The sequence below is a fragment of the Garra rufa genome, chromosome 3, assembly GCF_049309525.1.
Source record: "Garra rufa chromosome 3, GarRuf1.0, whole genome shotgun sequence".
NCBI lineage: Eukaryota > Metazoa > Chordata > Actinopteri > Cypriniformes > Cyprinidae > Garra > Garra rufa.
In genome coordinates this window covers 19,954,460-19,971,188 of record NC_133363.1, presented here as the reverse complement: position 1 = coordinate 19,971,188, position 16,729 = coordinate 19,954,460, and the positions used below count along the sequence as shown (strand labels likewise).

At 37.1% G+C, this 16,729-nt stretch overlaps 1 protein-coding gene across 1 annotated transcript in view; it reads left to right on the top strand.

Annotated features, from left to right (window-relative positions):
• LOC141331517 (protein phosphatase 3 catalytic subunit alpha-like) overlaps positions 1-16,729 on the top strand; it is a 301,103-nt gene that overhangs the window by 283,063 nt on the left and 1,311 nt on the right. The window contains exon 9 of the mRNA XM_073836576.1: positions 15,401-15,452. Within this exon, the coding sequence (XP_073692677.1) occupies positions 15,401-15,452 (52 nt within the window). The remainder of the gene's footprint in view (positions 1-15,400; positions 15,453-16,729) is intronic.

The following is a 16,729-nucleotide window of genomic DNA, read 5'->3' as shown; positions in this document are numbered from 1 at the left end:
TAACAATCCAGTGCACAATCGTTAAAAAAAAAACGATTTATTTTTCGGCTGTAAGCATTAACAATGCCCTACCATATTGTAACACATCAAAGCAGTCAATTAGAGCGTTGCATTTCAGCCCCGGTCGACTGGCCGACTTTTTTACACCTCTAGTTGCTGGGCTTCAAGGCCAATTTTCACGTCAAAGTTCAAAGGCGGGCGGGCACCGGTTTATCTGTTTTTGGTTTCTCCTTATTTTAATATTTTACAGTGATTCTTGAGAATTTGGATAAAACAGGTTTTAATTTTCCAAAAAAAAAAAAATGTTTAATTACACTATCTGAATGTATATTATTATAGACCAAGGTCTTAGCTTTTCAGCAATGTACTGGTGTCACCTCCCCATTTTGTATTTTTTTCATAAAATAGGCGTTTTACTTTTTAGTGTTTTACAACGTTTACTTTTTGCTTAAATCAAACAAAAAATGTTTTTTATTTAACAAATGTATTTTTGTATTAAAAGAGACTATTACTTTATTAACTCAGCAGCACTGACAAAATATATTGTAGGCCCCTATGCATATTTATTTAAAAAAATTAAAACTCCCTCTGACGGTGGTGACACTAATCTGACGGTGGTGACAGTGGCCTCATTACAACATAAAATTCCAAAATGTATACCACTCAAGTCAACGGCTTCTTGTTTAATAACTTTATTTAACTATTTGGTCCAACAAATAACAATCCTGAGCACTCTGATAAAACATTTTTCAAATATTTCAACATCGTCAGACAGAAAACCTGACGGTGGTGACATCTGACGGTGGTGACAAAAACCTACTATTTCCCATGATATGCGTTAGTTGTTCACATTAGCCATCTTGTTTTCACTCTGTTGCTAGCTACTTCAGACTTGTTTTTAAAAAGTATACATTTATGTCATAATCAAATCTAATATTATTTATACAAAAGAGACGGTGTTGACATGTTATGCTTGCCACAGTAGCAGTGTCCAAAAATATGAACAATTTTAAGAGAAAATAGCAAATTTACAGGAGCTTGGCTGATCTTGAAGCATACAGTAGAGCTGAAGATTTGATAATGTGGTCCTCAGGAATGCAGTTGACCTTGTAGTTGCCTGATTTTATTGCTTTTTTATAAATATCTGACGGTGGTGACGCATATGTGGGACACATTTTGTGCAACCAAAAATAATTGTAAATATTATTCAAACACAGTGTTTGTAATTTGTGATACATATTACAATGTACTCTTTCATATAGTAAAATTATTATTCAATTAAATGATTACTTTTTGCTTTTTTAATCAAGCTGAAATGATTATCTCCTATCTGAGGACAAGTGATTTTGTAGGCAATGGGCCAGATTTGATAATTAAATTAATACAAAATTAAAAGAAAACTATAAAAGAACCTTACATATGTGCAACTGACCCTCTGATTATAATCTTGATTCTTTTGATTTATGAAAATGTTCTTCATTTCCAACAGAATGAGCACTTTTCTTGTTGGGACATGTTTTTGCCAAATTTTCAAGAATCAGTGTTTAGACATCCATAAATTATGGCGAAGAAAAAAATGCCGCGCTGGTGGAAACAACAGGAGACTTCACTTTTGCTTTCACTTTCGAGACCGTTACAGACGGCAGCGCAGCTGGAACAGATCCGCGCTCAAGCACACAATATGCTGAAAATTGCCACAAAGATAAATAAATAACACTGAATGTGTCGGGCCGGAAAGAGTAAAGCTTATTTAAATTATATATTAATAAACTAGTGTATTCTGAGTCAGCGTAACAAAAATCCTTTTTGGATGCGCCTTTAGAGAGAAATTTATCCTTACAGATTACATAATGAGAGAGTTTTTGTTTTCTATTTGTTTTATTTCGTTAAGTAATAATGTAAAACTATTTTATACGTTTTGTTAAGTGCACACAAATAAAAGTACGCTACACCCTTTACAGTACCGAATGATGTATTACTCTTACCTTTGTGAACAAAAATGACAGATTAAATTTAAATTGCTTCCTGTCACGTATCTGGTCTATCCTGTCATCATGAACTCTTGCACCACACTTCATGGACTTCATTCCCCACAAGCCACTGCACTAATCACTGGATTCACCTGCTCTCACTTTACTGATTACCGCTCACAGCTGCACCTCATCACACTGACTGCATTTAAGCTTCTCACACACACAGCCACTCGGCGAAGTCTTATTGTTCCGTATGGTCTGTATTTCCGAGCGTTTCTTCCCGAGTTTGTTTTCCCTGTGTTTTGATTCCTGGACTCCCTCCCGTGTTTGATTCTTGCTGCCAGCCCCGACCTTTCTGCCTGTTTTTTGACCACGATTTCTGCTTGACCCTTTGTGTTTGTTTGTTTGAATAAATGCTGCAAATGGATCCGAACGTCTCTGACCCTCCTCGTGACACTTCCACTGAAAAAAATGCACTGACGCCCATGTCCTGCGTCTTTAGCTTCCACTCTCTGCATAAACTATTGGATATGCGCCTAATACCGCACATTTATATAGGTTTAACGTTTAAACTAACATTGTTTTATACTTGAACTATTTTATATCTATAGATTTTAGGCAAATCATGATGATTTTAGTAGGCAAACTGATCAAACAGACAGTCTACCGCTGGGCGCTGTTCGTTAAAAATAATAAAAATACAATAAAAAAACAACTTATATTTACGAACAAATATGCTCCAAACGTTTTTTCTATATTAACCTAATTAAAAATAAAACGAAACTAATTATAATCAATTTGCCATTACATACCAAACTTAAGTATTTTGATTTTAAAATCTGGCTCAGGAAGCGCGACATCAGTGGTAGACCGGCTCCAGAATTAAATCCCTGAGGCTGCTTTCACATTTATATTTTTGCCCCGTACATTATTTTGATATCACTGTGTTAGTCACTGCTATTTCGAGAATGAATCCAGCATAAATATTCAGATGTAATTCCCTAAACATGGCAGCGTGTATGTGTCCGAAAAAAGACAGTTTCATACAAATTCTGAATGGACTGTAGTCTGGAAAGTGTAGGCTACAATACGCCTTTATTATCATCATCACTAAAAGCACTGAATTTATAGAGATCTCACAAAATTCCGTTATAATAATCAATAAAGCTTTCTAAACTACACAATGAGTCTTGTATTTATCGCACCATCCCCCCTCCTACCCCCTAATGTCGCCTGTGGGTATAAGTTTAGAGCACCCTCATTAATTTAGGAAGCACCCTCAGTGATTAAGTTCTGGAACCGGGCCTGGTTCTACCACAACCAGATCCACCAACCACGCCCACTGAAGTCACGTACACACGATCACAATCACCTGACTTCTAGCGCACCTGATTTCAATTACCTCACCCCTTTAAATACCCGGACTGGTTCACTCCTCGTTGTCTGATCTACAGATCACATCCATGCGATCGCACTCTCTGTTCCCACAGAGCGGGACTCTATGCCTGCTGTTTATCCTGTTGGATCGATTCAACTGAACATTGCCACTATTCAGATAAGCATACTTACAACGATATCTGCAACTGTCTTCTTAACAAACCTGTTAATAAACTTTCAACTTACATTTTATACTTACCTCCGTCTCTGTCTCCGTGTATGCTGTGACAGCGCTGAAGTGCTTGTGTCAAATTCAAATTTTGCCGCATTTAGAAACGACAAATTTTACGGCAGAAAAATCGAACGCTCATTGGTTCTCGCCTGCCTTCGTCACAGATTACGACATGACGTGTGGTGAGATGTGTTTTAATGATGCGCGGGCACAATCACGGAGTGGATCAAGACAATAATATGGATATTATTTTCAGCGATTATCAATTTAAAATATGCCCAGCACCTCAAACAAACCTACTGCATTCTGCCAGAGAGGACTGCGGCTGCAAATGCATCGTCATTTGGATTACTTTTTGGTACGGCTGTTGATATTTTTGCAATAAATCGACGATTGTGATTGCACTTTTAAGTCTGTCATGTTTTTTTATTACTGTACAGAGAGAGTTATGGTTAACGTTAGGTTTAGAGGTAGGAGTGGGATTATAAAAAATATTTGGGTCCCACTTTATATTAAGTGTCCCTAATACATGTGAACTTACATGGTAACTAGATGTGTATGTAGCATGTAACTACAGTGTATGTACACATTGGTACATTGTATCTACAGCTCTAACACTGGTGTAATTACACACATGTAACAACTCACTGAATAGCATTTGTAAGTACAAATGTGTAACAGGACATTGGTAACAACACTTTTTTCACTTCTGGAAGTACACATGTGTAACAAGAATTATGTAACTACATTTTGTAACAACAATATGTACTCACAGAAGTTTTTACACTTCCACACAGTCTTCAATACTGCAGTTACCAGTTTGGAATGCCCGGAAACATTATTGAAATCGTGATGATTCCTATGTAGGCTACATATAATTTTTGTATTCTTGTATTTGTGAACACTGAATTAGAATTAAAGTATCAATTTGTAATATCAGTGTACTTACATGGTAACTCCTCAGGAACTGTCTACTTAATATAAAGTGTAAAATGGTCACAACTTACAGAGTAATATATCAAATGTAAACCTCTGTGCAACACTTTAATTTCAGTGTACTTACATGGTAACTCCTCAGGAACTGTCTACTTAATATAAAGTGTAAAATGGTCACAACTTACTAAGTAATATATAAAATGTAAACCTCTGTGCAACACTTTAATATCAGTGTACTTACATGATAACTCCTCAGGAACTGTCTACTTAATATAAAGTGTAAAATGGTCACAACTTACAGAGTAATATGTAAACCTCTGTGCAACACTTTAATTTCAGTGTACTTACATGGTAACTCCACAGGAACTGTCTACTTAATATAAAGTGTAAAATGGTAATACGTATTTTTAGATGCACAAAACGTACATTTTTGTAAGTTTTTATTGATGCGAAAATGTACAATTTAGACGTATTTCAACATTTAAAATGTACAAATAGCTACGTATGTTTTGCTAAAAACGTAAAATATTTACGTATCCTTCATTTTATTAAATATTCGTATCAATGCCTTTTTATCATTTTATTAGTACTCGATTTATATTTTTAGCCCCCTTAACCTACCCCCAAACCTAAAGCTACCCATTTTATAGCAAATATAAAAGGATATAAATATTAACTGACAAAAATATATGCAAGGAAATTACCATTTTTACTAACAATATAGCATACAAATATTTTTATAGTCACTAATCACACTCCTACCTCTAAACCTAACGTTAACCATATCTCTCTCAGTACAGTAATAAAAAAAAAAACATGACAGACAGAAAATTGCAATTATAATCATTTATTTAATGCAAAAATATCAACAGCCATACCAAAAAGTAATCCAAATGGCGATGATTTTGCAGCCGCAGTCCTCTCTGGCAGAATACAGTAGGTTTGTTTGAGGTGCAGAGCAGAATTAAAGTTATTCACTGAAATATTATCCAGATTATTTTCCTGATCCTCTCCGTAAATGCGGCCAAAGAGTATGCGCCCGCGCAACATTCAAACACATATCAGCAGAAACACGGCATGTCGTAAACTGTGACGAATGCTGGCGAGAGCCAATGAGAGCTCGATTTTCCTGCCGTAAACCGTTTCCTGACGCGGTTGTATTTGAATTCGTAAAATAAAGATAAAGATTTGAATTTGGGCATGTTCCTCACAATGGTATGGATTCTGAAAATCTTATAGCGCACAAATAAAATTGTTTCATTTTATAATTATGATGCGTGTTCGGTGTATTTTATGGTTTTATTGTTAGTCGCAGGGATGTCAGAAAACGCCTGCTGCGTCCCACCGCTACAAACGAAGTTAATATTACATAAATGGTTAAACGATTTTAGAAATGTTATTTATTTTAGAGGTTTAAAGTGTAGTCTTGTTAAACATTATGCTTACATATGCTTGGAAACGAGTTGGCAACAGAAATCACACAGAACAGGATGGAAAGTTATAATTTAATATTAAGTAAACTATTTAATAATGCATTTGAAAACACAGTTTATATATTACTCTGTAGGTTGTGACCATTTTACACTTTATATTAAGTAGACAGTTCCTGAGGAGTTACCATGTAAGTACACTGGTATTACAAATTGATACTTTAATTCTAATTCAGTGTTCACAAATACATGAATACAAAAATTATATGTAGCCTACATAGGAATCATCACGATTTCAATAATGTTTCTGGGCATTCCAAACTGGTAACTGCAGTATTGAAGACTGTGTGGAAGTGTAAAAACTTCTGTGAGTACATATTTTTGTTACAAAATGTAGTTACATAATTCTTGTTACACATGTGTACTTCCAAAAGTGAAAAAAGTGTTGTTACCAATGTCCTGTTACACATTTGTACTTACAAATGCTTTTCAGTGAGTTGTTACATGTGTGTAATTACACCAGTATTAGAGCTGTAGATACAATGTACCAATATGTACTTACACTGTAGTTACATGCTACGTACACATCTAGTTACCATGTAAGTTCACAGGTATAAGGGACACTTAATATAAAGTGGGACCAATATGGGTATTCCAAATTCTTACTGAAATGGCAATTTCCCTGCATATTTTGGTCAGTTATGTTTTATATGTTTTTATATTCGTTATAAAATGGGTAGGTTTAGGTTTGGGGGTAAGTTAAGAGGGCTAAAAATCACAATCGCTTATTAATAAAATTATAAAATTGCAATTGCTATAAAATCGGTTTCGTTTTGGTGGTAGGTTAAGGGTGCTAGAAAAAATCTAAATCTAAACGTTATGTATAAATACCCATGTATAAACAATGAGATCAGACTGAATTATTGGCTTATTCTGGTAAATAAACTTGGATATCACTCAATAAGTGCCATAATTAATGTGGATATAACTTTCACTTCAGAATAGGGGGTCAAATCGGCTTTATTAGTACTGTATTAATGGCAGGTTAGCCTTAATTATTGGCTCATTCTGGTGAATAAACTTGAATATCACTCAATAATTGCCATAATTAATGTGGATATAACTTTAACATTAGAACTGTAGAACCTGATGCATCAAATAGTCCTTATAACACTATTTTAGCCATATATAATTGCAAACCAGCAGTAATTAAACATAATTACTAGTTTATTATTTGGTTAACTTAATAGATGGTAAATCACAGAAATATATTTACATCACTACAAAAAATATTAAAATAATAATGGCTTATTAATTTGTAAATAATGGCTAACATGTATTTACTGTACATTCAGTTATTTATGAATTACTAGCTTATTTTTGTTATTTATTTTTGCTTATTTATGTTTTTAAACGTTTAATAATTCGTAAATAATGGCTAATAAGCCCTTACTATATGTTCAGTTAATCATTATTTATGTATGTGTTCATGCTTATCTGATGCATAATTGTGAACAAGTTAATCGTGAATTACTAGTTTATTAATAATTAACTAATACATCATTTGGAACATTAAAATGTTAAATTAGTCATTAATTACTAGTGTGTTTGTGCTTAACTAATACTTAACTGTGAACAAATTAACAGTTAATTAATGCTTAACTAATGCATTGTTCTGGACCCTTAAAATAAAGTGTTACCTATTTTTTTAATGAACAGCGCCCAGCGGAAGACTGATCATAGTCTGTTTGATTAGTTTGCCTTCTCAAATCATCACAACCTATTTTTGAAATGCATGTTGTAATCTGAAGGGTTGTGAAAGCCCTAAAGTATTGCCAGGGTTCAAAGTCCAAAACGCAAGGAATATCTGCGCTGTGTTACTCATTTGTTGCGCAGTATTTTATGAATCGCATACAATTAAAATACAATGCTCTGCAGTTTTTAATTTAATTTAATTTGTTATGCCTTTATTCTCAAAATAGACTATTAGGATCTCATATTGCTACATCTTTGTACACATCAATACGGCAACGACTTTACAACGAAACAACTTTTTATTATTTTCATCATTATTTTATGTTTTTGATAACAGCAGATTCTCAACAACAACAATACCAAAAAAGCTTATTTATTCAAGTAACCAGAAATGTACATTATATTTTCATATTGTATATAAAATCTGTGCACAAGCTCTGTGCATGATGTGTGTGACGTTCTTATTTTTATGCTGCTTCTTACTTGTGTACAATTAATCCCTGAAAACGAATTTAGCTGTTTTTACATTTACATTTACATTTAGTCATTTAGCAGATGCTTCCAAAGCGACTTATAAATTGGGAATACAACAATATTTTTAAATATTATTGAGTCAAATAGCGTCGAAAAAAGATGGGTTTTCAGCAGTCGCTTGAAAATTAACTCGTTCATTCCACCAGGCAGGAACGTTGAATGAACGAGAATGTTCTGGAAAGTGATTTCATGCTTCTCTGTGGTGATACAATGAGGCGTCTTTCACTAGAGGATCTCAGACTTCTGGAGGGAGTGTAGATACGAAGTAGTGAATGGAGGTAGGCAGGTGATGAGTGGTGGCTGTCCTATAGGCCAGCATCAGTGTCTTGAATTTGATGCGGGCTGTAACCGGTAGCCAGTGCAGGGATATAAAGAGAGGTGTGACATGGGCCTTTTTGGGCTCATTGAAGACCAGACGTGCTGCTGCATTCTGAATCATTTGTAGAGGTGATTGTACATGCTGGAAGACTGGCTAAAAGAGCATTGCAGTAGTCCAGCCTGGAAATGACCAGGGCCTGGACGAGGAGTTGTGCAGCATGCTCTGTTAGGAAGGGCCTAATCTTTCTGATGTTGTGCAATGCGAACCTGCATGATTGAGCAGTTTTAGCTATGTGGTCTTTAAAAGTCAATTGGTTGTCAAAGATTACACCCAGATTTCTGGCTGAAGTCGATGGGGTAATTGTTGATGAACCTAACTGGATGGAGAAGTCATGCTGTAGAGTTGGAGTGGCAGGAAAGACAAGGAGCTCAGTCTTTGCAAGATTGAGCTGTAGATGGTGTTCCTTCATCCATGCAGAGATATCCGCCAGGCAGCCTGAGATCCGTGCAGCTACTAATGTATCATCTGGTTTGAATGAAAGATAGAGCTGTGTGTCATCAGCATAGCAATGGTAGGAGAAGCCATGTGCCTGTATGATGGGGCCCAGAGATGTAGTGTATATGGAGAAGAGGAGGGGTCCAAGAACTGATCCCTGAGGAACCCCAGTGACCAGTTGATGAGTTTTAGATACCTCCCCTCCCCAGGCCACTCTGAAAGACCTACCAGAGAGGTAGGATTTGAACCAGTGAAGTGAATTCCCTGTGAAGCCCAGCGATGAGAGGGTGGACAGAAGGAGGCTGCAGATAGGTCTAGCAAAATGAGTACTGATGATTTGGAATCAGCTTTTGCAGTCCGCAAGGCTTCAGTGACAGACAGTAGCGCAGTCTCAGTTGAATGGCCACTCCTGAACCCTGACTGGTTAGCATCCAGTAGATTGTTCTGTGAGAGGAATAAAGATAGCTGGTTGAAAACAGCTCATTCCAGTGTTTTTGCTATGAATGGAAGGAGAGAGACAGGTCTGTAGTTGTCAATGAGTGAAGTGTTAAGTGTAGGTTTTTTTAGCAGTGGGGTTACCCGGGCCTGCTTAAATGTAGTGGGGAAAGTGCCTGTGAGAAGAGATGTGTTGATGATGTGTGTGATCGCCGGTAGGATTGTAGGAGAAATTGCTTGGAGAAGGTGTGAGGGGATAGTCAAGTCACCTTTATTTATATAGCGCTTTTAACAATACAGATTGTGCCAAAGCAACTGCACAGTATTTAAACAGCACAATAGCGTGTAAGTAACGCATTATTGTAAATAATCAATTTTAATTTAAAGGCAGTTCATCAATGAATTCAGTGATATCATCATCCAGTTCAGTTCAAATAGTATACGATATCGCTGGAAAGTGTCCCCAACTAAGCAAGCCAGAGGCGACAGCGGCAAGGAACCAAAACTCCACAGGTGACAGAAATGAAGAAAAAAACCTTGGGAGAAACCAGGCTCAGTCGGGGGACCAGTTCTCCTCTGGCCAGACGAAACCAGCAGTTTGTACCAATGTCTGATTGTAGAGAACTCGTCAGGATCCCGTGGTGTGGCACCGATGGCCAATGAAGGTTGGCGAGGTCTTCATTGATGATCCGTCTCTGGAGCTCATCTGGTTGACATCCACGGCTATTGAAGTCATCTCCAGGTGGTGATCCATGATCTAAGCTGGGTACAGACTGGATCCGGGGGACTGCAGTGACCATCTGATCTGGATACAGGCTGGGTCTGGTGGCTACGGTGACCTCGGAATAAGAATGAAACAGACTAATATTAGCGTAGATGCCATTCTTTTTACGATGCAACGAGTGCATCAGATGTTATGGGAGGTGTTTTCGGTTCCGGTTGACCTAATTAATGCAGTCTAACAATCCTTTAACGGATTTGAGTTATAGGAATGTGTTAATGTTTTATGTGTAAGCCAGGTTAAAGAGATGTGTCTTTAATCTAGATTTAAACTGACAGATTGTGTCTGCCTCCCGAACAGAGTTAGGTAGATTGTTCCAGAGTTTAGGCGCTAGATAAGAAAATGATCTGCCGCCCGCAGTTGATTTTGATATTCTAGGTATTATCAAATTAGCAGAATTTTGTGAACACAGCGGACGTGAGGGTCTATAATGCGATAGAAGCTCGCTCAAGTACTGAGGAGCTAAACCATTGAGGGCTTTAAAATTAATTAGTAAGATTTTAAAATCTATACGATGTTTTATAGGGAGCCAATGCAGTGCTGACAGAACCGGGCTATGTTCATACTTTCTAGTTCAAGTAAGAACTCTAGCTGCTGCATTTTGGACCAGCTGGAGTTTATTTATTAAGTGTGCAGAACAACCACCCAATAAAGCATTACAATAATCTACCCTTGAGGTCATGAACGCATGAATTAATGTTTCAGCATTTGACATTGATAACATAGGTCGTAATTTCAATATATTTTTAAGATGGAAAAATGCGGTTTTGCAAATGCTAGAAATGTGGCTTTCAAAGGAGAGATTGCTATCGAATAGGACGCCTAGGTTCCTAACTGATGACGACGAATTTACAGACCAGCCATCTAGTATTAGTTTGGACCGATGCTCACGAAGAACATCGGATAACCAAGGGGTTGTCGGAGCAGCTTGTGTTGGTCTGGAGGAGAGAGGGCATATATCATCTAGACAAGAGGTAAGAGTGGAGCATAAGGTGTCGGTTGCTACATTAGTATCCAGGGATGAGAAGTGGGTTGGAGAGAGAAGAGAGGAGGATACTAAGGAAGAAAGGTGGGAGGGTGAGAGAGAACGTAGGTTTCGTCTAAAAGTAACAGGTAGAGGTGTTGGGGGTGCACAAGTAGCAAGATGTAGGTTAAGTGTAATGAAGAAGTGGTCAGAGATGTGTAGGGGTTTGACCACAATGTTGTCTGAAATACAATTTCGTGTGTAAATGAGATCAAGTTGGTTGCCATATTTATGAGTGTATGCAGTGATAATGCGTTTTTGGTCAAATGAAGCAAGGAGTGAATGGAAGTCTGCAGCATAGGGTTTGTCCAAGTGAATGTTGAAGTCCCCAAAGACTAGAAGTGGGCTGCCATCTTCTGGAAAAGAGGACAGCAGCCCATCCAGCTCTTCTAAGAAGATGCCATGTTGACTAGGAGGGCAGTAAATTACCACAACATGGAGTTTGATAGGAGATGTTATAGTGATTGTATGAGATTCAAATGAGTTATAATTGCATAGAGGAGAATGGGTTGAGTATTTCCAGTTGCTAGAAATAAGAAGTCCCGTACCCCCACCCCTTCCAGTCTGACGAGGGGTGTGAGAGAAGGAGAATTTATTAGATAGAGCGGCTGGGGTTGCAGAGTCTTCTGGACGTATCCAGGTCTCAGTCAAACCTAGGATGCTCAGGCCAGATTGCAAAGAAAATGCCGAAATGAAGTCAGCTTTGTTTACAGCTGACTGACAGTTCCAGAGTCCAACCGTGAAAGAGAAAGGTTCAGTGGAAGAGGTGTGGATAGGACGCAGGTTAGAAAGATTGCGTCGACATGTGCATGTGATGTTAGTGCGGTGTGTAGAGAGCACCGGAATGAATTGTAAACACATGATAGAGGAGGACAGAAAGAAGAGTGAGATAAAGGAAAGGGTTACTTAAGTGCGTTGTCGGTTTCGTTGCTCGGTTAAATTTGCGCAGGAAAAAGTCGCAGGTCTTTATTCTTGTCGGTCTTCACGCGAGGAGGCTGAACGCTTCCGCTGACGCTTCAGCGTCAGCTGATACAACACAGTTAAATACACCACCAATCAATACTTCAGTGATAGCAGCTGGAGACGCCCACTCGGCTGAGTCAGTCCCAAATGGATCGTACGCAAATGGGTCAAGCCGAAATGAAAAAGTAACACACTTTGCACTTTTAAGCGCGCTCAGGAAGGGAGCGATATCACGAACAAAAGCTTCCCTTGGTCGTCGGCTCAGTATTTCAATTTGAATGAGAGCAATCAAAACTACAATTTAGAACGGAATCACCAGGAAAACAAATAAACAGAAACGAACAGATACTCTCTAGCAGCAGCAAGATGCAAATAGAAACGAATAAGTCAATAAATAGAAAACAAGGACGTGTTTAACTAGCAGCAACAAATGTAACAACCAGTGTTGGGCACATACCTTTAAAAAAGTAATTAGTTATAGTTACTAGTTACTTCTCACAAATAGTAACTGAGTTAGTAACTGAGTTACATCATTATAAAAGTAACTAATAACCAGGCAAAGTAATTATTGCGTTACTTAAAAAAATCTAATTAATATAACTGTAAAATATAAAACATTGTACACTAATCTACACTAGTTTAATGTTGTTGTGGGACAACGTGAGAGACAATCAGATTCAATATATTGTCAGATTCAATATATTATTATAAATATTATCATTACTATAGTGGAACAATAAAGCACAAATAAAGATGGTTTAAATATCGTTATCACCTGCGTTCTTAGCCACTAATTTTGTGGCGGCATGTGACGATGTGAGGTGCTTCAGATTAGAATTACTTGTCACAGACGCAGAGAGACTCTTTTTTTTCCTGCATAAGTTGCACGTTACATAAATATTTTTGCCTTTCACCTCAGCGAGGGAAAGTATGCTTATACTTCCAGTTTGCAAAAACTACCTTTGAACTTGTTGGACTTGCCATCGTTGTGACTCCTGGATGTCGGTGTGTGCGACTAAACGTGCACGTTCTTGTGTGTGAACACCCACACTACTCTGCCTCTGATTGGCAAACAATGGAAATTTACTCAATGTAAGCCAATCATTGCATTCTCAGTTACACCACATTTACAGCCACACCAATCATCATCACTGGTTATGTGTCCCGCCTCAGCCCCGATCATACACAAACACACACACACCTCAGAGAAAGAGAGGTCCTATGGCTGAGAAAGACTCTGCTCGCATGAAACCCGCTTCAGTGTTCTCAGTTATAGTAACGCGCATTTTATTGTCAGTAACGGTAACGGCGTTGTAACGGGAGAAAGAGTAATTCGTTTGATTACTCGTTACTGAAAAAAGTATTGCCGTTAGTAACGCCGTTTATTTATAGCGCCGTTATTCCCATCACTGGTAACAACCCGCCTATTTAAAATACAGAATTTAAGTAGTCACTTACGCGCTGTCGTCCTGTCCGCGCCAGAGGACTGAAAATCACTTATCACTTATTTAATGTGTCACAGCTGCACCTGCTTATGAATAGCTTTTTGCTGTTTGTTTGAACCATACCTTCAGGCAAGATTGAATCATTGAACTATTGTTTACAATGGTGTTTGTGACCAACGCCCCCTAGAGCTGGCCATGGTTTTTGGCTACAGAATGTTGTTCCTTGCGCCACCTGGTGGATATTATATGAAGCGCAACAACGTTTTAAAAAAAATCTGAAAAAGCGCGTGCAGGTAGACCCGTGATCACGCGTGCCGAATTGCAGGCTGCCGCGTGAAAATAGACGCATTTTTAATGGCCAGATCTGTAAGATTTCACTTACCACATAAACAGAGTAAGGAGAGATGACTGTGCGGACGATGGCGAATCATTTGCATCACCGCTGACAGCATCTAAACTTGTCAAATGTGGTAAGTACTGCCGCTGTAGTATAACGTTACACAGAGCAGGTGCAATGCAAATCTCAAAAGCGAAAGTTAAAATGATTGTGCATTCAAAAAGGCAGTTTCAATGCCCCGCATATTAATAGCGGCTTAAGCTCCGTAATTTAATATATATTTTCCCCCATGTGTTTCCTTCCTGCTGTGTAAGCTATTAAAATGAGCTGCTCTGTGAAACAGCCAATCAGAGCAGAGCTCATCATTATTATTCATGAACCTTCCAAATAAGGTAATAACAGACCATTTCATTCTAGGGACAAATCTTAGGATTGTAAATGGACTTGTAAAAGCGTTTCTGGAGAATTTTTGCCCTTTCTTATACCATATACCTTCTATGTAGATATCAGAGAACAATTTAAAATATTGTATCAATGCATTCTATGGCACCTTTTAAAACGGCATGACAGTTCTCACACACAAGGTAACAACAGCGTGGTCTTGAAGAAAATAAACTTAATGTTATACCTTTAGTAGAGACGATGCTGCCAATCACTTTTGAGAGATGCACAAACTCTCTCCCTCTTTCTGTCTGTCTGTAACCACCTCGGGTGTGCATTATTTCCGAAGAAGTCAATTATTCCTTACTTAATATTTTATAAACTATGTATTAACAATAAACTATAAGTTTGTTTTGTAAGTTTTGATTTGTAAGTACTTCCTTAGTGTATAGTTATTATAAAGCCTCACCAAAAAGTAATTTAAGAATAATTGTTTTGTTTGTGTGTTTTGGTCTTTTTCTTTACACACATGCACACACAAAAAGCATTCCAGATAAGCATGAATTGTCAGCTGACAAATGATGGACAAGAAATCTTGAAGGAGTTCAAGCTTTGGTAGAGCACATATTTATAAACACTTACAGCCTCGTCATGCTCTGATGCTACACTTGCACTCTCTCCGAAAGTTTTTTTTTTTTTTTTGTTATTATTCATTTAATTTTTTTTCCTTTAGTCTCATTACTCTTTTTCTCACTCATTTTGTCCATATCTCTCCCTCTCAAATATTATTTCTGTTGCTTAATGTAATGAATCTCTTTATCTTTTTTCAGAGTTTTGTAAGGCATTTCTTTCCTTTTATTTCTTTGATGGATGTGTTTTTGCCACGTTTCTCTCTTTTTCTCTACTTGTCATTCCTCAGCCATCCACTGATCATTCTTCTGTTTTTTTTTTTTCTGTTTCTTCTGGGGGTGTATCTTGAGAAGGACAGCTAATTTATGGGCCCAAGAAAGGTACAGCCTCCCACAGCCCAATGCGGTGTGCAGCCATGCCTCTTGTTTGTACCTTTTTGCCAGTGGGTTTATTGAGCTAACACCAAAGATTCACTAATTACCTTGCTTACCATGTCTGTAGTTACTAAATCTTATGTTACATGTATCCTGATCACCATAACTAGAATTACTGACATTCAGTACTTTTTTCATACTGTTCAAAGGCCATTGCTAGTTGTGATTTGCTTGCAGTGTTTGAAAAGTCACAAACTTGTGTGAGAACGAGTATACCATTTATCAGAGTGACCACTAACAGTTTTCTCAAATTACAACATACCAGTTTTTAAAGGAATTATATAAACCTTTATAACTTGTTTTGCATTTTTTAGAACCTCAATAGTGCCATCATCTTTTAGGGCATTACACCAATTTACTTTATAATATTGTCCCTTTCTAATTTTGTTTTATTTCCCATATTTTCCACCTCTGTATAAATACAGTGACTCCAGTAATTATTTAAACTATGGATATGAAAAATTACATATTTTCAAAAAAAAAAAAAAAAAAAAAGAAAGCAGGAGCTAACACAGCAACCTAAGATGTCAGTCTGAATGCCACTTAAAAGTTCATAATATTAAAAAAATATATATATATATATATCAAACCAAGTGGAATTTATTTTTATTTTCTAAAAATTAATGCGATTATACTTAGTCTATATTATAATTTTTTATAACAAATGTTTGTTCTCATAGTATGTGTTTTTTTCTTTTAGTAAACATGCTTATTGTTGATGTGGTGAACAAACTTGTGTACACAAATTTTTAGAAACATCTTAATATATTCACTTAAAATCACTCTGGGACCAGCTGGTTAACAGTAATTAAATAATAATAATAATAATAATAATAATAATAATAATAATTTCTGAGAAAATTTGTTGTGCTATTTGTTTGTGAATGCCGCATGATTTGATGTGTGTGTGTGTGTGTGTGTGTGTGTGTGTGTGTGTGTGTGTGTGTGTGTGTGTGTGTGTGTGATCTGTCCTTAGTGTGCTGAGACAGCATGTTCTGCCAACTGAGTTTCCCTTACAGTCAACAGTCAGGGTAATTATACTCCAAAGAAAGTGTTCACGCAGTGTAGTAAGTCTTTCTGGACAATCAAGTGAGAATGTAATGGCTGGTGAGCATTTAAAGTTGTGAGGTTTGGCCACATTTTAATGAAGTGCCTCTTCAAACATGTTTGGAAGGGTCATTTTTGTATGTATACTGGTGTAACACTGACACCGCAATATATATGTATGTGTGTGTGTCACGCAGGTGC